The following is a 20,928-nucleotide window of genomic DNA, read 5'->3' on the forward strand; positions in this document are numbered from 1 at the left end:
AACAAGCTAGCTTATACCCTTGTTATATACCTGGGCCTTTTGTGATTAGAAGGCAACTTGTATGGGCAGGACTTGATCTGCAATAAAATGTATTTACAGTTTTGAGGGCAGCACAAGGAGCAAAACTATTCCAGGGTTATGCAGTATTGGTCTATTTAAAGGGCACATTTTCCTCACTCATTCTCTATAATCACTAGGAGATAATACATTGTTATACCCTCACCAAAAATTGCTTGGCCGACTATAGGAAGGCCTGTTTTTCCAATTGCCAGCCTAGTTCCCTGGAATTGATTGAGAATTTGAGCGTGAGGAGCCTTTGACTTTTTGTAGACCACAAAACTTGGTCATATGAATTTGCTTTGGGGATCCTGGAGTGGATTATGTTCCGAGTTATAAAAGCATCTGTTTTTGGTTGGTTTATCTACATGTTTATTATATATGTTATATGTTGCACTCCACCCTGGACAGGCCTTTGATTGAATTTGGCAGACATACTAGTGGCAGTAATAGAATCAAATTACAAACAATTAACAAAAACAGTCAAGTAATATCAAATAGCATGAAAAGTTTGAATTATGTTCACTGTGGTAGCTTTGTCAAAATCTAACATTTTTGATACTAACCAGAAACTACCGAAATAACAAAAAGACGAATTCTTTATTAGAAATAACCCGTTGACTTCATTGTTATAAAGAACCTCTAAAATGTAATCCTGAATTTCAGAAGTTGGATCCAATTGTAATATTTTGCAAAATGTAGTGTCCAAAGGTTGTCTTGTCTGCTTCTGTGATGTAAAGTTCATGATCAAAACCATTCCCCATCCTTTATTGCTTTTTTTTTTTTTTTAACTAAATCAAACAGTTTGTCATTTTTAAAGCTCAAATTGCTGTTTTCTGGGAAGAGAATTTACAAAAAGTTGATTTGCAAGTTGATTTCTAATGCCACTTCTATGACAGTAAAGTCAATGGGCGTTTTGCTAATAAATAATTCAAGTCTTTATACCAACAGTTTCCCGTTACTCCATGTATTTATTTTGTGCCAAAATTTCATAATTCATTAATGCAACCCCTCGGCCACCCTATTGTTTCAGGATTGAGCTTATTGTTGGAGTTCTTGTTGCAGTATTTGGACTCTTTAATTTGATCGTATGTTCGGGATTCTCAGGATGTCTTCAATCATGTAAGATACAAGAAGTTCAAACAGTTATTTTAGCTACAATGGATGTCACAGCTTTGCATACCAATATCCCACAAATTGGTGCAGTCCATGATTAGACAAAATCTACAATTTATCTTTGTAGAAAATTGATTTTTATTTTTTAGTTACACTGGCAGAAACAGTGCTGCAGAAAAGCTATTTTCAGTTTCTATTTACAAACCAGATTGTTAAGATATTAGATCTGGGAGTTGAGTTGCAGTTTGAGTGTTTTGTGAAAATGAGCAGCCTGAAGCAGCATTTGTGGACATTGTATTTATGTTGTGTTTAATAAAACTTTTCAAATAAAAAAAAATATATATATATATCTGGGGTTTTTGAAATTGGTTTATTCTTCCAGAATCTCTTTATTAATTTTTATACTGATAGCATGGTGATTCTGTGAATGAACATGTGTAATTCTGTCTTGCACTTTCTATATATCATACACACTGTATTCAAAAATGTCAAAGTGATCTTTATACATATTACACATATACATACATTTATTTTACATTAAAAGATATGCTTGAATATTGTGAGGATAGGCTGCATGGCCTGTCACCTGATTAACAGGAGAGCTCCTCTCATGGTATACAACTTTCATACTACTCTCATCACTGGGTGTTAAGAGTTATTAGACAGGTGCTTCATGGAATCTCCTCAACATCAACTTGATATAGATTATTACCCAGAACTACTATTTACTCCTACAACAAAGACTTTGCTATACATGGATCCTACAAACAGCAAACTAGCGGAAAAGCAGAAACAGCACTTTAGACCACACAACCATCCCTGCATCCCATTCATCCTGTTAAAAAAATGCAGGCCCAACTTGCAGCAGGGTGCGTCAAGCAGAAAAAAGTCATACAGCTGCACCTGATTAACTTTAACTGACATTGTTTTGTATTTTAAGTTCTATAAGAAGGCTACCCAGAATCAACTGCATTTGTAAGACAACCCCATACAATCTCAAAACAGCGAAAGTTCTAATAATGTCATCTACACTGCATGGACTAGTCACTTCCCAGTGAACACAAGCAATTTGTAAAATTTTTTCAGATTATACCTAGAGGCATGGGAAAACCACAGGGAGGCAGTTAAATGAACAGCAAGACTCAACTTTCTAATTAGTCATTTTCACTTCTGTGTAATTTGTGGTGTGTGTGGGTTTCTTACACATTTCATTTTCTTACAAAAACATACACACACTCTCACACTCCCCACACAAACTTTTGAAGATAAGTCTGAAAGGACTTTGGGACATTTAAATCAATTCTATGGAAGAACTGTGTGACCAACTCTGGGAAAAGAATGATTAAAGTAGTAGATCCAAAATGTTGAGAACAGCTGATTTTTCACATCATGGGTCCATTTGAACATGTAACTTTTACAAACACCTTTTTAAATTTCTCATAAAAAGGATGGGATTTGGACCAATGTGTTACAAATTGTTTGTTAACAATTCATTAACATATCATGTTTTGGGTGATTTTAGTTGCCTTTTCCCAGAGATAGTCATATTTTACTTTTAGGATGGCCAGCTGCCCTTTAAGATGAGCCATTTTTAGAGGAAGGCTGATGTCAACACCATCTCTCCTACTGTCACCCCCCCCCCCCCCCCCCCCCACACACACACACACCTGTCATATCCTCAACCTCTCTCTCTCCACTGCAACTGTCCCTGACACCTTCAAGCATGCTGTAGTCAAACCACTCCTCAAAAAAACCATCACTTGACCCTACCTGTCCCTCCAACTACCGCCCCATTTCCCTCCTACACTTCCTCTCCAAGATACCTGAATGCGCCTCACAGCCGTTGCCTTGATTTTCTCTCCTCTCATGCCATCCTCGATCCGCTTCAATCCGGCTTTCGCCCCTTACACGACAGAAACGGCGCTATCTAAAGTCTGCAATGACCTCTCCCTTGCCAAATCCAAAGGCCACTGCTCCATCCTCCTCGACCTATCCGCTGCTTTTGACACTGTCAATCACAATTTACTTCTTGCTACACTGTCCTCATTTGGGTTCCAGGGCTCTGTCCTCTCCTGGTTCTCCTCTTATCTCTCCCACCATACCTTCAGAGTACATTCTCATGGTTCTTCCTCCACCCCCATCCCGCTCTCTGTTCCTCAGGGATCTGTCCTTGGACCCCTTCTTTTTTCAATGTACACCTCTTCCCTGGGCTCCCTGATCTCATCCCATGGTTTCCAATATCATCTTTATGCTGACGACACCCAGCTTTATCTCTCCACACCAGACATCACTGCGGAAACCCAGGCCAAAGTATCGCCCTGCTTATCCAACATTGCTGCCTGGATGTCCAACCGCCACCTGAAACTGAACATGGCCAAGACCGAGCTTATTGTCTTCCCACCCAAACCCACTTCTCCTCTCCCTCCACTCTCTATCTCAGTTGATAATACCCTCATTCTCCCCGTCTCATTTGCCCACAACCTCGGAGTCATCTTCGACTCCTCCCTCTCCTTCTCTGCGCATATCCAGCAGATACCCAAGACCTGTCGCTTCTTCCTCTGTATCAGCAGCAGAATTCACCCTTTCCTCTCTGAGCACACCACCCGAACTCTCATCCACTCTCTCATTACCTCTCGCCTTGACTACTGCAACCTACTCCTCACTGGCCTCCCACTTAGCCATCTATCCCCCCTTCAATCCGTTCAGAACTCTGCTGCACGTCTTATCTTCCGCCTGGACTGATATACTCATATCACCCCTCTCCTCAAGTCACTTCACTGGCTTCCGATCAGGTACCGCATACAGTTCAAGCTTCTCCTACTAACCTACAAATGCACTCGATCTGCAGCCCCTCCTTACCTCTCTACTCATCTCCCCTTACGTTCCTACCTGTAACCTCCGCTCTCAAGACAAATCACTCCTTTCAGTATCCTTCTCCACCACCGCCAACTCCAGGCTCCGCCTTTTCTGCCTCGCCTCACCCCATGCTTGGAATAAACTTCCTGAGCCCATACGCCAGGCTCCCTCCCTGCCCATCTTCAAATCCTTGCTCAAAGCCCACCTCTTCAATGTCGCCTTCGGCACCTAACCACTATACCTCTATTCAGGAAATCTAGACTGCCCCAACTTGACATTTCGTCCTTTAGATTATAAGCTCCTTTGAGCAGGGACTGTCCTTCTTTGTTAAACTGTACGGTGCTGCGTAACCCTAGTAGTGCTCTAGAAATGTTTAGTAGTACTAGTAGTAGTATGTCATAAGAATACTAGTAGTTAATGAGCCCTGTTTCTTTGCTGCTGAAGACTGCCTAGCATAAACCCTGCTTTCAACTTTTCCTTGATGTAGCTTGAGCCATCCTACCCTCCACCCACTCCAGTCTCTTGTAGGTGTATATGTTTGCATAGCGACAGCCCTTAGAGATGCTTGAAATTGCTCATTACTCACAGTTCCGAAACTTCAGCACGTTCCTCAGCTCGTTCCAGCTCACCCTCTAGAATGACTAGTTTTCGTGCAACCTGCAGACAGAGAAAAAAAAAAAAAAAAAAACACACCCAAACATTCCATAAAAGAGATTTTCAACAGCTTTTAATCAGATGACTCTTTCAGCCCCCGAGCTGTACTTATGCAAGGATAAGTATTGGTATCAAATTAAATGGATGTCAAAATTCAGATTTCTCCATCTTACACCACACATTGCCAGTGAAGGGGATTAAAAAAAAAAAAAAAAAAAGGTGCTTCATTTGTAGGGCCAAGGGTCTTCACATTCCTGGCAAGTAAGCAGATTTTCAGAAGGGAAAACTCCCCACAGACGCACTGAAGCTACAATGTAGTAAATTTAAAACGAATCGGAGAAAATCTTTCACTCAACGTGTAATTCAACTCTGGAATTTGTTGCCAGAGAATGTGGTAAAGGCGGTTAGCTTAGCGGAGTTAAAAACTTTTTTTGGACGATTTCCTAAAGGAAAAGTCCATAGACCATTATTAAATGGTCTTGGGGAAAATCCCAACAAAATCCACTATTTCTGGGATAAGCAGTATAGAATGTTTTGTACTTTTTTGGGATCTTGCCAGGTATTTGTGACCTGGATTGGCCACTGTTGGAAACAAGATGCTGGGCTTGATGGACCTTTGGTCTTTCCCAGTATGGCAATACTTACGTACACTGAAAATTCAGTGCTGTCAGCATCCTAGGTACTTGTACACCTGTGAATGTTGTACCCTCTATGCAACAGGTACAAGACGGTGAAGCAATTAACATACAGGGATTTCAAAAATCAAACCCCCTGCATGGTCTACTGGCTTTTCCCTCCCCTTATCCTGCATCTTTGTGGCATTAATATTTTAATCACAAACAACATAGACAACAGCAGCAGATAAAACTATATGGCCTATCCAGTTTGCCCATTAGGGTATGATACATACCTGTAGCAGTTGTTCTCCGAGGACAGCAGGCTGATTGTTCTCACGACTGGGTTGACGTCCGCGGCAGCCCCCACCAACCGGAAGAAGCTTCGCGGGACGGTCGGCACGCAGGCCACGCCCACCGCGCATGCGCGGCCGCCTTCCCGCCCGTGCGCGACCGCTCCCGCCAGTTGAATGACAAGCAATAAAATATGAAACACACAACTCCAAAGGGGAGGAGGGAGGGTAGGTGAGAACAATCAGCCTGCTGTCCTCGGAGAACAACTGCTACAGGTATGTATCATACCCTTTCTCCGAGGACAAGCAGGCTGCTTGTTCTCACGACTGGGGTATCCCTAGCTCTCAGGCTCACTCAAAACAATAACCCAGGTCAATTGAACCTCGCAACGGCGAGGGTACAACAGAAATTGACCTACGAAGAACAACTAACTGAGAGTGCAGCCTGACCAGAATAAATTCGGGTCCTGGAGGGTGGAGTTGGATTTACACCCCAAACAGATTCTGCAACACCGACTGCCCGAACCGACTGTCGCGTCGGGTATCCTGCTGGAGGCAGTAATGAGATGTGAATGTGTGGACAGATGACCACGTCGCAGCCTTGCAGATCTCTTCAATAGTGGCTGACTTCAAGTGGGCCACCGACGCTGCCATGGCTCTGACACTATGAGCCGTGACATGACCCTCAAGAGTCAGCCCAGCCTGGGCGTAAGTGAAGGAAATGCAATCTGCTAGCCAATTGGAGATGGTGCGTTTCCCGACAGCGACCCCTAGCCTGTTAGGGTCGAAAGAAATAAACAATTGGGCGGACTGTCTGTTGGGCTGCGTCCGCTCCAAGTAGAAGGCCAATGCTCTCTTGCAGTCCAATGTGTGCAACTGACGTTCAGCAGGGCGGGTATGCGGCCTGGGGAAGAATGTTGGCAAGACAATTGACTGGTTAAGATGGAACTCCGACACCACCTTCGGCAGGAACTTTGGGTGAGTGCGGAGCACTACTCTGTTGTGATGAAATTTAGTATATGGAGCATGAGCTACTAGGGCTTGAAGCTCACTGACCCTACGAGCTGAAGTAACTGCCACCAAGAAAATGACCTTCCAGGTCAAGTACTTCAGATGGCAGGTATTCAGTGGCTCAAAAGGAGGTTTCATCAGCTGGGTGAGGACGACGTTGAGATCCCATGACACAGTAGGAGGCTTGATAGGGGGCTTTGACAAAAGCAAGCCTCTCATGAATCGAACGACTAAAGGCTCTCCAGAGATGGCTTTACCTTCCACACGATAATGGTAAGCACTAATCGCACTAAGGTGATTCCTTACTGAGTTGGTCTTGAGGCCAGACTCTGATAAGTGCAGAAGGTATTCAAGCAGGTTCTGTGCAGGGCAAGAACGAGGTTCTAGGGCCTTGCTCTCACACCAAACGACAAACCTCCTCCACTTGAAAAAGTAACTCTTTTTAGTGGAATCCTTCCTAGAGGCAAGCAAGACCCGGGAGACACCCTCAGACAGACCCAACGCAGCGAAGTCTACGCCCTCAACATCCAGGCCGTGAGAGCCAGGGATTGAAGGTTGGGGTGCAGCAACGCTCCGTCGTTCTGCGAAATGAGAGTCGGAAAACACTCCAATCTCCACGGTTCTTCGGAGGACAACTCCAGAAGAAGAGGGAACCAGATCTGACGGGGCCAAAAGGGCGCTATCAGAATCATGGTGCCGCGGTCTTGCTTGAGCTTCAGTAAGGTCTTCCCCACCAAAGGTATGGGAGGATAAGCATACAGGAGGCCGGTCCCCCAATGAAGGAGAAAGGCATCTGACGCTAGCCTGCCGTGTGTCTGAAGTCTGGAACAGAACAGAGGCAGCTTGTGGTTGGTCTGAGAGGCGAAAAGATCCACCGAGGGGGTGCCCCACTCTCGGAAGATCTTGCGTACCACTCTGGAATGGAGCGACCACTCGTGCGGTTGCATGACTCTGCTCAGTCTGTCGGCCAGACTGTTGTTTACGCCTGCCAGGTACGTGGCTTGGAGAAGCATGCCGAACCGACACGCCCAACGCCACATACCGACGGCTTCCTGACACAGGGGGCGAGATCCGGTGCCCCCCTGCTTGTTGACGTAATACATTGCAACCTGATTGTCTGTCCGAATTTGGATAATTTGGCAGGACAGCCGATCTCTGAAAGCCTTCAGTGCGTTCCAGATCGCTCGGAGCTCCAGGAGGTTGATCTGCAGATCCTTTTCCTGGAGGGACCACAGACCCTGGGTGTGAAGCCCATCGACATGGGCTCCCCACCCCAGGCGAGATGCATCCGTCGTCAGCACTTTCGTGGGCTGCGGAATTTGGAATGGACGTCCCAGGGTCAAATTGGTCCGTATGGTCCACCAGAGCAGTGAAGTGCGGCAACTGGTGGAGAGGCGGATGACATCCTCTAGATTCCCGGTGGCTTGGAACCACTGGGAAGCTAGGGTCCATTGAGCAGATCTCATGTGAAGACGAGCCATGGGAGTCACATGAACTGTGGAGGCCATATGACCCAGAAGTCTCAACATCTGCCGAGCTGTGATCTGCTGAGACGCTCTGGTCTGCGAAGCCAGGGCCAGGAGATTGGTGGCCCTCGCTTCGGGAAGGTAGGCCTGAGCCGTCTGGGTATTCAGCAGAGCTCCTATGAATTCCAGAGACTGGGTTGGCTGGAGATGGGACTTTGGGTAATTTATCACAAACCCCAGCAGCTCCAGAAGCTGAATAGTGCACTGCATGGACCGGAGGGCTCCTGCCTCCGAGGTGTTCTTGACCAGCCAATCGTCGAGATATGGGAACACGTGCACTCCCAGCTTGCGTAGGTAGGCCGCTACCACCACGAGGCACTTTGTAAACACTCGTGGGGCAGAGGCGAGCCCAAAGGGCAGCACACAATACTGAAAGTGCCGTGCGCCCAGGCGGAATCTGAGATACTGTCTGTGAGCTGGCAGTATCGGGATGTGAGTGTATGCGTCCTTTAAATCCAGGGAACATAGCCAATCGTTTTTCTGAATCATTGGCAGAAGGGTGCCCAAGGAAAGCATCCTGAACTTTTCTTTGACCAGGAATTTGTTCAGGCCTCTCAGGTCTAGGATGGGACGCATCCCCCCTGTTTTCTTTTCCACAAGGAAGTACCTGGAATAGAATCCCTGCCCTTCCTGCCCGGGTGGTACGGGCTCGACCGCATTGGCGCTGAGAAGGGCGGAGAGTTCCTCTGCAAGTACCTGCTTGTGATGGGAGCTGAAAGACTGAGCTCCCGGAGGACAATTTGGAGGCAGGGAGGTCAAATTCAGGGCGTATCCGCACCGCACTATTTGGAGAACCCACTGGTCGGAGGTTATGAGAGGCCACCTTTGGTGAAAGAATTTTAACCTCCCTCCGACCGGTAGGTCGTCCGGTACGGACACTTGTAGGGCGGCTATGTTCCCGTGGATCCAGTCAAAAGCCCGTCCCCGGCTTTTGCTGTGGAGGCGCAGGGGGCTGCTTAGGCGCACGCTGTTGACGGGAACGAGCGCGCTGGGGCTGTCCCTGTGCCTGACGAGGCCTTCGGGCCGGCTGGTTGTACCTACGCTTCGCAAAAGAATAGGGTGCAGCCTGCCGAGCCCTGGAAAAACGCCCGCCCGCGGGGGCGGGTGCTGAAGGCGCCCGGTGGGAGAGCTTGTCGAGAGCGGTTTCCCGCTGATGCAGTTGGTCAACCATCTGCTCGACCTTCTCGCCAAAAATATTATCCCCCCGGCAAGGGACGTCAGCCAGTCTCTGCTGGGTGCGGTTGTCCAGGTCAGAGGCACGCAGCCATGAGAGCCTGCGCATCACTATACCTTGGGCCGCAGCACGAGATGCCACGTCACAGGTGTCAAAAATCCCCCTGGACAGGAACTTTCTGCACGCCTTCAGCTGCCTGACCACCTCCTGATATGGCCTGGACTGCTCCGGCGGGAGCTTATCGACCAGGTCCGCCAGCTGTTGCACATTGGTCCGCATGTGGATGCTCATATAGAGCAGGTAAGATTGGATGCGGGTCACGAGCATGGAGGATTGGTAGGCCTTCCTCCCAAATGAGTCCAGAGTGCGAGACTCCCGCCCCGGGGGCGCCGAGGCGGTATCCCTCGAACTCCGTGCCCTCTTGAGAGCAGAATCCACGACCGCTGAGTCATGGGGCAACTGGGGCCGCATGAGCTCTGGGTCAGAGTGGATCCTGTACTGGGACTCTGCTTTCTTGGGAATGGTGGGGTTAGTTAGTGGTCGCACCCAGTTCCGAAGCAGCGTCTCCTTCAGGACATTGTGCAGCGGTACTGTGGAGGACTCTCTAGGTGGTGATGGATAGTCGAGGACCTCGAGCATCTCGGCCCTCGGCTCTTCCACAGAGACCACGGGAAAGGGAATGCTTATAGACATATCCCGCACAAAGGAGGCAAAGGAGAGACTCTCAGGAGGTGAGAGCTTCCTCTCCGGTGACGGCGTGGGGTCCGAGGGAAGGCCCGTAGACTCCTCTGAGGAGAAATATCTCGGGTCTTCCTCTTCCCCCCACGAGTCCTCATCCTCGGTATCGGACATTAGCTCATGTAGCTGAGTCCGGTACCGGGCCCGGCTCGACGTCGAGGCACCGAGGCCTCGGTGTCGTCGAGCGGTGGACTCCCGCGCCGGCGGGGACGGAGCTCCCTCCATCGACGTCGACGGGGACTCCACCTGCGTGGCGGTCGAGACCGGCACCGCAAGCGGCGGCGGTGTCGACAGCCCCGGCGCCGGGCTAGAGCTCGCCGGCGCCACAGTCATCGGCGCCGGGGGCGCAAGCACCCCCGACGCCGGCACAGCCTGGCGCATCAGCCCTTCCAGGATCCCCGGAAGGATGGCTCTGAGGCACTCGTCCAGGCCCGCTGCCGGGAAAGGCGGTGGGGCCGGTAAGGGTGTCGGTGCCAGAAGCTGCTGGGGGCCAGGAGACGGCACCGAGGTGCCGGAACCCCGACGCGTCGGTACCCTCCACCACCGACGGAGATCTCTCCTCTCTGCGATGACGCTTCGGCGTCGACTCCCCTTCAGGGTGCAACGAGGGCTCCCGGTGACGGCGCTTCTTGTCTTTTTTCCGGTGCACGTCACCGGCGCCGGAGGGCATGGAGGAGGAGGAGGTCGATCCCCCTCGGTCTCGAGGTACCGGGTCCGACAGGGTTCGGTCCCGTGGCTCACGAGCTGAGGGAGTGACCGGGGCCGACAGCCCACGCGGCCTCTCAACCCCACTCTCACCGGCGGACCGGCGGGACCTGTTCTCCTGGGGTCGCTGCCATCGGTGCCGATGTCTCGGGCATCGATACCGGTACCGAAGATCCGGCCTTCGATACCGATGCCGTCGAGGTCGACGTCGAGGGGCCGGCGCAAGTTCCAAAAAGACGGTCCCGCAGAACTTGCCTCGCAACCTGAGTCCGTTTCCGGAGACCGAGACACAGCGCGCACGACTTGAGATTGTGCTCCGGCCCGAGGCACTGGAGGCACCAAGCGTGGGTGTCGGTCTGCGAGATCGGCCGGCCGCAGCGACCACACTTTTTAAATCCACTCGGGACCTTCGAGGACATCGACGGAAAAATTGCGTCGGCGAAGTCAAAGTCGGCAATGGTGGCTAAAATCACACCACGAAAAAACTAGCCGACCGAGTGGCCACTAGGCCGCAACGAGGCGTCCCCGCTAGAAGCGAGGGAAAAGGGGAGCGTGTGCTCCACACGCGCAGTCTTTTTTTTTTTTTTTTGTAAAAGAAAAGATAATAAAAGGAAATTAAATTAAATTAACGAAGCGCGATCCGCGTATACGCGATCGCAAGAATCCGGCGGCTGAAGTAGAGAGAGCGGCAAAGCACGACTCTCTCCAGGCGCGGAAAAAAAGGAACTGGCGGGAGCGGTCGCGCACGGGCGGGAAGGCGGCCGCGTATGCGCGGTGGGCGTGGCCTGCGTGCCGACCGTCCCGCGAAGCTTCTTCCGGTTGGTGGGGGCTGCCGCGGACGTCAACCCAGTCGTGAGAACAAGCAGCCTGCTTGTCCTCGGAGAACATAGCATCTACTATCCCTTCCTCTCCCTAGAGATTCTACGTGCTTGTCCTACACTTTCTGGAAACTAGATACAGTCTTATCTCCATTGCCTCCACCAGGAGGCCATTCAATGCTTCTACCAGGAAGCAGTATTTCCTTAGATTGCTCCCGAGTCTATACTCTTTCACCTTCATCATCTTATGCCCCCTCATTCCGCAGCTTCCTTTCAGTTGAGAGACATTTAAGCAATTTCTTTATCATATCTCCCCTCTCCCGCCTTTCTTCCAAAAGTACATCTATTGAGAAGGGCAATTTTCAGCCCCATTTTCCCCCAATTAACTCCTTAGTTACCCAGATAAATTCTTTGTAAAATCACCTTTAAATGGAGCAGTTTTATTTTAAAATAAATTTTCACATGTAAAACTGGTTTGGCACACATTAAGAGACCTTTTATAAAGCTGCCTATACATGCATTGAAAAAGGTTGTCGGTACGTCAGTGATTCCCAAACCTGGTCCTGGAGGCACTCCAGGTTTTTAGGATATCCACAATGAATATTCACGAGAGAGATTTGCATTCAGTAGAGGTAGTGCATGCAAATCTCTCTCATGACTATTCATTGTGGATATCCTGAACTGGCTGGGGTGCTTCCAGGACCAGGTTTAGGAACCACTGCCATAGGTATTTTAAACAATATGCAGATGAACAGAGTACATGCACCCATTTATATCATTTTCAGAGAAGATGTAAGCTTGCATGCTAACAAGGCTGGTTCTGACATAAAAATCAAAACAGGCATCTAAGGACATTTATGTTGAAAATCCCCAGTTATAAAACCATCACCCCCCCCCCCCCCCCCCCAAGTTCAGAAATCTTACATGCCCACTACACACAGCAGTGGTATGGAGCCGAGTGTTCACTACTTTCACTTTTATGGTTCTTCTTGGTTTACTTTTGTTAAGAAATACAAAAGTGTTTTGACAAATGATATTTACTGTCTCTTTGGATCCAGAGCAAGAATATCTCAGCATCCATTCCCATGCATGCCATGTAAACAGAGCCAACAGGTAGTCTCCTTCAGACTCTACTGGGGCCCAGAACTTCGGGCCACAGGAAGAAGCAGGATTCTTCGCTGCCCGAGCCAGACTGGAGCCCAGCATCCAAGGACTGGATAAGGAGCTCCTGCAATAAAACAGGGCAAACTATGATGCTATATTCATTCTGAAATGCACATCCTCCCTGGGGCAATTCTTCTAGGCACACACCTGACCGGGAACAGTGACAGCTCCCTAAAGTCACTCCTAGCTGTCTTCTCTGATCCTTACATGGTCACAGATGCACATAACACCATTGCCAGCCTCCTCGGTGCACCTTACCTCTTCATATTTGCGATCAGCTTCTTCGGCGATATGCTTAGCCTCTTTTAGTTGCATCTCCTGAATTTCCATCTTCTCTTCATCTTTCATTGCTCTGTTTTCAATTACCTTCATGCCTCTGCAAAAAGAAATGCAAAATTCTGATAGGCACCTATTGGAGCACAGATCCATTTAAACACACTCACTTTAAGGTGTAAAAACAGGAAGAGGAAGTTAGGGGTTGCCAAGAAAACGTGATGTCCTCCACCTTATCCACGATGATTCCCCAACCATGAATCACCCTAAACAATCACAAAATTCATTGGATGGGAACCCTCCCCCTCACCTTTTAGAAAGAAGGCCGTTTCCCCCCTAACACCTCTACTTTGATCTGCAACTGTCAGAATGAGCCTTTACGAGCATGCATATGCTCCAATGCTCTTCCTCCTGGTCCTGTATTGGTTCCCATTAAGACTAAAACCTGCACAGAGCACTGGGGCCCAAGCAGACTAATGCCCAGTCTCCCTTTTGCATCGGTGGGTGAGAACAGAAGGGGGCTAGTGGATGTCTGCTATTTTTATTATGGTCATGATTGGGGTAGGGGGCAAGTCACATCAACATATTAGGAAAAAAAAGTTTAGGACTGACAGCTTTCAGACAGCTAATTTATGCTGGTAAAACCTTTAATTAAAAAAAAAAAAAAAACCAAAAAACTGAAACAAAACAAAAATCTACCATCCTGGAGGGTTAGAAGAGTTCAGACCTTCGGGGTGGCGGTCTTATGTCAGTGGTAAGTGGGGTGGTAGATGGTGTTTTTTTTTTTTTTTTGGAGGGGGGGGAGGTTGCACTTAGATGGTTTTCTTTGGTGTGTTCTTATTCCATGCCGGTTGCTAACATGTATTAAATTCTTTGGATGGGTATACTCTGTGTCTTAATTGTTTGCACATGCACGGGAGAGTGGGGGAAAGGGTTTCCTGGGAGGGGATCTCTTATTGTTCATAAGAAAATATGATTCAGACTCTTGTTCTGGTTTGCTTTATTCTCAATAAAAATGTTTGAACATAAAACACTGCAATAAATCTCAGAAAAGCTAATGATTTCCTAGATCCTTCTCACAGCAGTCTTCATTTGGTCCTCTTAAACAAATTTTTTTTTTTTTTTTTTTTAAAAGAGTGGCAAGATACAACTTTTGCTTTCATGGAGTCGCTATTCAAAGCGATTTAAAAGGGCCAGGAGCCATTTAAAATCGCTTGTCCGTGGCTAACTGCGGATAATCAAAAGAATTTAAGCTAATGCCCCTGAATATCTGCAGTTAGCATCTAAGCCAAAGCCAGCTAATTTGTGGGCAGTTCAGTGGCAGAAGTGGCATTTATGTGGTTAAGTCCCAATATTCAGCACCTAACTGCAAAAATAGGACTATATAGAAATACAGTGCTATCATTATGTGGTTCAACTTATGTGTGGTGAATATTGCTCTTAACTGCACAAGTGTTAGCTGGCTGCCTATGCCTGGATATTCAATGCCGGTGCTCTGACACGGTCTGGCACAATGTCCAGAGACTGAATATTTATCCTTAAGCTGCCAGTCTCAATTATGCTCTTCAAGAAATAGTGCCAAGGGGTCTTAACTGCTGTGGAGAAGTGTAACAGATGATTAAAAAAAAAAAAAAAGATTTGAGGTTAAAATCTTCTTTTAACCATAATAAATCTAACCAGTTTAACAATTCCTCCCCACCCTGGATTGGCTGCTGTCGTGGACAGGATGCTGGGCTCGATGGACCCTTGGTCTTTCCCAGTGTGGCATTACTTATGTACACCCCAACCAAACTGTCTGCTCAAAACTGCTGTGTACAAAATTAAATGTATAATAAAAAAAATATATATCTAGAGCCGGGGGTGCTCGTGTTTGCAAATTTAATCAGTTAGGGGTCCTTTTACTAACGCTTAGAATGCACCGCTAAATGCGGTACGCACTCTTTTATACCTATGGGCCACATGGCACTTAATGCACGCTAAGCTTCAGTAGAAGGACCCCTTTAATAGGTTTTACCGAACAGAAAGCAGATATTTAATTGGTGAAATCTGCCCTCTGCCACAGAAATTGTTTGAATACTACCTCAGTGTTTTAAGCCACAATCTTACAGCAATGTTGCATATGCAGAATAGAACCTAGAATCAATGGGAAGATAGAAAGTTGTGCTTTTTTTGTTCCCTGTGAATGGTAGGTCCAATTTTACATAAACAGGACTTATGGAAAGAGATGATTCAAATGCCTTTAAAAAGGAGACTATGCAATGAAGTTACCCATGAAGGGATAAAGAGAGTACATGGGAAATGAACTCCATGAAAGAATCCTTCTTCACCAAAGGTTACTAGTATAAAAACCTCAACAGAGCCATAAGGAACTGGCACACCCACAGTATATGCCGAAATATTATACTTGTTCTGAGGATGAGGCTACCCTGATTAGTGACTTAGCAGGCTGAACAGATAAAGGCAAAAGCCCAAGTCCGTAACCACCTTGTCTACAAGCACAAAGCTGCTGCCCCTTAATCCCAAGGTCCATTAACCTCGATAAATGGACTGGACTTCACGAAGGGTGAAACCTTAGCATGGTGGCACAACTCACAAATTTGACACATGTACTGGAATACTTGTTAATATTACATCACTATGTCCTAACTTGTGCCTTAGGTCTTTTCTCTGTAAACTTTAGTTCATTGCCTAACTATAAGGTGGAGGAAGATGGCTTAATATAGTTCTAGTACAGTTTTTTTTTTTTTGTCTTTTCTATTTTATGCTGTTTCTAGTGTGATTGGAGCCCTTTTCTGTCATATAAATTGGAATTCCTTTCCATCATTTGTTTAGCCTGTAAACCACCGAGTTCTGCTGTCAGTCTGTGTGATATAGAAAACTAACTACAAACTGGAATAAATTATGTAAAGACTTGATACTTTTGTTATCCTTTAAGAAATGGTTGAAGAAATTTCTCGCTCATCATTAAATACTGTCAACTTTGTACGATTTGAGGTTTACAGTATAGCTGGTTTTATTCTAGCTTCTCTTTTTTTCTAACTGTATTGTATTTTGTTCTCTTGTAAACATTTTAAATGAACTTAGTTCACTAGAGTATAAAAGCTGATGATGCATTGATCAAATCCTTTTGTTAGGCATCAATCCAGCTTATTTTCAAAAGAGAAAAACGCCTATAGTACGACCTAAATCGGGAGATAGAAGTTTGTCTTGCAAAGGCGCCCAAATCGGTATAATCGAAAGCCGATTTTGGGCGTTTCCAACTGCACTCCGTCGCAGAAACGAATAAAGTTGACAGGGGCGTGTCGGAGGTGTGGTGGAGGCGGAACTGAGGCGTGGTTATCAGCCGAGGAGAGATGGGCGTCTTTAGCGGATAATCAAAAAAAAAAAAAAAAATGGCGTTTTGACCGCGATTTTGGGTCACTTTTTTTGGACCCTTTTTTTCCACGAACAAGTCCCAAAAAAGTGCTCCAACTGCCCAGATGACTACTGGAGGGAATCGGGGATGACCTCCCTGGACTCCCCCAGTGGTCACTAACCCCCTCCCACCAAAAAAACCCCACTTTAAAAAACTTTTTTTCCAGCCTGTATGCCAGCCTCAAATGCCATACCCACCTCAATGACAGCAGAATGTGTTCGATCCTGTTACAGCCTTTCCCTGGGTCAGATGTGGCTCTCGGGTGCAGTACAGGGTCACATCAGCATTGCATTGTGGTGGGTGTAGGGTATTGGGCTCCGTGATTTCATTAGCTTGTGTTACAGTCTCACGATGTTGGTAGTTGGTAGGCTCTTCTCCCATGGTGCTTTTCCCCCTGCCTACTGGGTCAGAGTGTGCCCTGTTGTGTTTCCTGTTGTAGTCCATGCGGTAGTGGCCATTATTGTAAGCCAGTTTTAGTTCCCTTTCCTGTGGTAGCCACGTTACAGAACTTAGTTCTTACCTTGAATGTGGCTGAAAGAGGGCATTGTACAGCATTCTGCCAGCTCTGACCTACTGCTCATCTCAGTACCAGGGAGACTCGTTGCCAGTGGGGCACAACCTCTGATCTGCAGTTAACTGTGAGTAAAGGCGGTTATTCCAATAAAGGACGTTTTTGGAGAGATTAGTCTTCAGGTGTCAACTGGTGTGCCAATGTTATATAGCAGCAACCAGTCCTAGAGGCCTGCGTGTATGCAGGTCCCTGGAGCACTTTTAGTGGGTCCCGCAGTGCACTTCAGCCAGGTGGCCCCAGGCCCATCCCCCCCCCCACCTGTAACACTTGTGCTGGTAAATGGGAGGCCTCCAAAACCCAGTGTACCCACGTGTAGGTGCCCCCTTCACCCCTAAGAGCTATGGTAGTGTTGTACATTTGTGGGTAGTGGGTTTTGGGGGAGGGGGGTTGGGAGCTCAGCACCTGTGGTAAGGGAGCTATGCATGTGGGAGCTTTTCCTGAAGTCCACTGCACTGACCTAGGGTGCCCAGTTGGTGTCCTGGCATATCAGGGGGGGGCGCGTGTACTACGAATCGTGGCCCCTCCCATGACCAAATGGCTCGGATTAGGACGTTTTTGAGCTGGGCGTTTTTAGTTTCCATTATCGCTAAAAAAATACAAAACGCCCAGCTCAAAAACGTCCATTTTTTCGAAAATACGGTTCGGCCCGCCCCTTCACGGACCCGTTCTCGGAGATAAATGCCCATGGAGATAGGCGTTTCCGTTCGATTATGCCCCTCAATATAGGTCTTCCATCATTTTATGCATGTTTGCAGATCAAGATTTCCTATTCTTGCTGCTGACTCTAAAGCATGTGCAATATATATTTTCAAACGGCACACTCATAGAAGGACTAGCAAGTTAGTTCTCAGCACGAGACTACTTTTGATGAAACCACACAGCAACTCTAGCAGTAGGGAAAATGAGCCAGTGCTGGACAGACTTCTACTGTGTGTGGCCCATATAGGGCAATACAGATTAGGATGGGCAGAATGGGCTTGAACGTCAACTCCAGTAGTTGGAAAGTAGGGCCAGTGCCGAGTAGATTTCTGCAGCCTGTGCCCCAAAAATGACAAAGACAGATCAAGATCAAACAGGCATACAATATGGATTTGGTACAAAATACAATAAAGTCTCGATTATCTGATGTAAACAGGACTGACCCATTGTTGGATAAGTGAAAAGTCGGATAATATGGAAAACAATGGTACCCTGGGTCACAATGGTGCTGTTTTGTGGTAAAGTAGGGTCCCAGGTTTGAAACTAGTTGTCTCAAGTGCAAAACTTTCCTCTGTGATACGCCAGAAAATGGAAAGAGAAGCCAAACACTGTGATGTCACCGGGGGTCCGGATGGTTGGATCAGCGAAGGTTGAATAATGGAGACTAAGGAGAAATTAGGTCCTACCTGCTAATTTGCTTTCCTTTAGTCACTCTGCACTGGCTCCGCAGAACTGATGGGTTGTGCACGCCCTCCAGCAGCTGGAGACTGAGAGCAATGTTTCTTGAGAGAGACAGTAAGAGCCCAGCTCAGCCCTAGCAAGTCTCACTATATCAGTAACAAAGCAGGAAGAGAGAAACAAACCATCTGTGCCCTGCTGGGTTCCACAGCCACCCACATACACAAAGTGAAACAACCATGCTGGCAATTGACCAATGCAGACGTAGAATTAAGTATCTCTGTATGAACGAGTTTGTCTACTTTTGGTATAAACCAAGTTTTTTCTTTTTGTAGAGAGAAGGTACAATTGTCCCCCAAAGAGAGAAGTACAACACGAACACCGAAGCAAACACAATCTGCCTAGGGAGGGAGCTGGGCCAGTCCAAAGGGACTAAAGGAAAGCAAATTACTAGGTAGGACCTAATTTCTTCTTCCTTAGCGTCCCTCAGAACTGATGGGAAGTACAAAAGCAGTGCACTAAGGGAGGGACCTTAACAGACCTGCCGAAAGCACTTGCTGACCAAAAAAAAAAAAAAAAAAAAAATCACATCCCGATGCGCCTGAACATCCATTCTGTAATGTCTGACAAACGAATGTGAGGAGAACCAGGTAGCTGCTCTGTAAATCCCCACCAGAGAAACCAAAGAAGCCTCTGCCCAGGACGCAGCCTGTCCTCTAGTAAATGAGCTTTAATTCCATCCAGAACTGAGCTGCCTTTCAGAATGTATGCTGAACTAATCGCTTCTTTAATTCTTCTGGCCAGCGAAGCCTTAGACGCCGCCAAACCTCTACGATCACCACCAAGCAACACAAAAAGACAGTCCTTGGAGCCGTCACAAGCCTGAAAGGCATCACACAAAAGGTAAAATTATGTATAATCATACCTGATAATTTTCTTTCCATTAATCATAGCTGATCAATCCATAGACTGGTGGGTTGTGTCCATCTACCAGCAGGTGGAGATAGAGAGCAAACTTTTGCCTCCCTATATGTGGTCATGTGCTGCCGGAAACTCCTCAGTATGTCGATATCAAAGCTCCATCCGCAGGACTCAGCACTTAGAGAATTACACCCACGAAGGGACACTCTGCCCAGCTCACCACCGCCGAAACGGGGAAGGGGAATTAACCCAGCTCATCCCCACACAAGTGGGGGAGGGGAATCCGTCCAGCTCATCCCCGCGGAGCGGGGGAGGGATACCACACCCGCCGATGCGGGGGGATCTGGCTTATCCTGCAACCGCAACCGCGGGAGGAGCTGACTGACCCTAACACCGCCGAAGCGGGAGGGGTACAAAGCTGCCCTACAGCCGCACGAAGCGGGAGGGAGTGCCGGCAGAATTTTAAGTCTCAATCCAGCCCCGTAAAACGGAGGGGAGAGGAATGCAGCAGCTCACTGTAACACAAACTCGTCTTAACTCTTGAAGAATCCAAGTGAAAAAACTTGAACACGAAGTCTTTCTGAAGTAACTGAAGACTAAACTTGAACCTGAAATGCAACCAGAATAAAAACAGTACAGATATCTGGGAGGGGCTATGGATTGATCAGCTATGATTAATGGAAAGAAAATTATCAGGTATGATTATACATAATTTTACCTTCCATATCATCAAGCTGATCAATCCATAGACTGGTGGGATGTACCGAAGCAGTACTCACCCAGGGCGGGACATTGAAATCCCTGACCTCAACACTGAAGCTCCAAACCGGGCCTCCGCCCGTGCAGCCACAGTCAAACGGTAATGCTTGGAGAATGTATGAGCCGAAGCCCAAGTTGCCGCCTTGCATATCTCTTCCAAGGAGACGGATCCGGCCTCTGCCATCGAGGCCGCCTGAGCTCTCGTGGAGTGAGCCTTCAGCTGGATAGGCGGCACCTTCCCCGCGGCCACATAAGCCGCTGCAATGGCTTCCTTGACCCATCTTGCCACTGTAGGCTTAGCAGCCTGCAGACCCTTACGAGGACCTGCAAACAGGACAAACAGATGATCCGATTTCCGGAAATCATTGGTCACTTCCAAGTATCTGATGATGACTCGTCTCACATCCAGATATTTAAGAGCAGAGTACTCCTCTGGGTAGTCCTCCCTACGAAAGGAAGGGAGACAGAGCTGCTGATTCACATGGAAGCGAGAAACAATCTTGGGCAGGAAGGAAGGCACTGTGCGAATAGTCACTCCTGCCTCAGTGAACTGCAGAAAAGGCTCTCGACATGAGAGCGCCTGGAGCTCGGAAACTCTTCTGGCTGAAGTGATAGCCACCAAAAAGACTGCTTTCAACGTCAGGTCTTTCAGAGATGCCCTCGACAAGGGTTCAAAAGGCGGCTTCTGCAATGCTCTTAGTACCAGGTTGAGATTCCACGCAGGCACCACTGAGTGCAGAGGAGGGCGCAGGTGATTAACTCCCTTGAGAAAGCGCACCACATCTGGCTGCGAAGCCAGGGAAGCACCCTTCAGGCGGCCCCTGAAGCAAGCCAGAGCCGCTACCTGGACTTTAAGGGAACTGAGCGACAGGCCTTTCTCCAGACC

The 20,928-nt window shown here is 47.7% G+C and overlaps 1 protein-coding gene across 4 annotated transcripts in view; it reads right to left on the minus strand.

Moving 5' to 3' along the window:
- Positions 1-20,928, minus strand: part of LOC115481182 (tropomyosin alpha-4 chain) — a 181,604-nt gene that overhangs the window by 17,790 nt on the left and 142,886 nt on the right. For all 4 annotated transcript variants that reach the window (XM_030220249.1, XM_030220252.1, XM_030220251.1 and 1 more), the window contains 2 exons: positions 12,985-13,102; positions 4,616-4,686 (listed from right to left, as the gene is read on the minus strand). In XM_030220249.1, the coding sequence (XP_030076109.1) occupies positions 4,616-4,686; positions 12,985-13,102 (189 nt within the window). The remainder of the gene's footprint in view (positions 1-4,615; positions 4,687-12,984; positions 13,103-20,928) is intronic.

Source organism: Microcaecilia unicolor, chromosome 11 (genome assembly GCF_901765095.1).
Source record: "Microcaecilia unicolor chromosome 11, aMicUni1.1, whole genome shotgun sequence".
Lineage (NCBI taxonomy): Eukaryota > Metazoa > Chordata > Amphibia > Gymnophiona > Siphonopidae > Microcaecilia > Microcaecilia unicolor.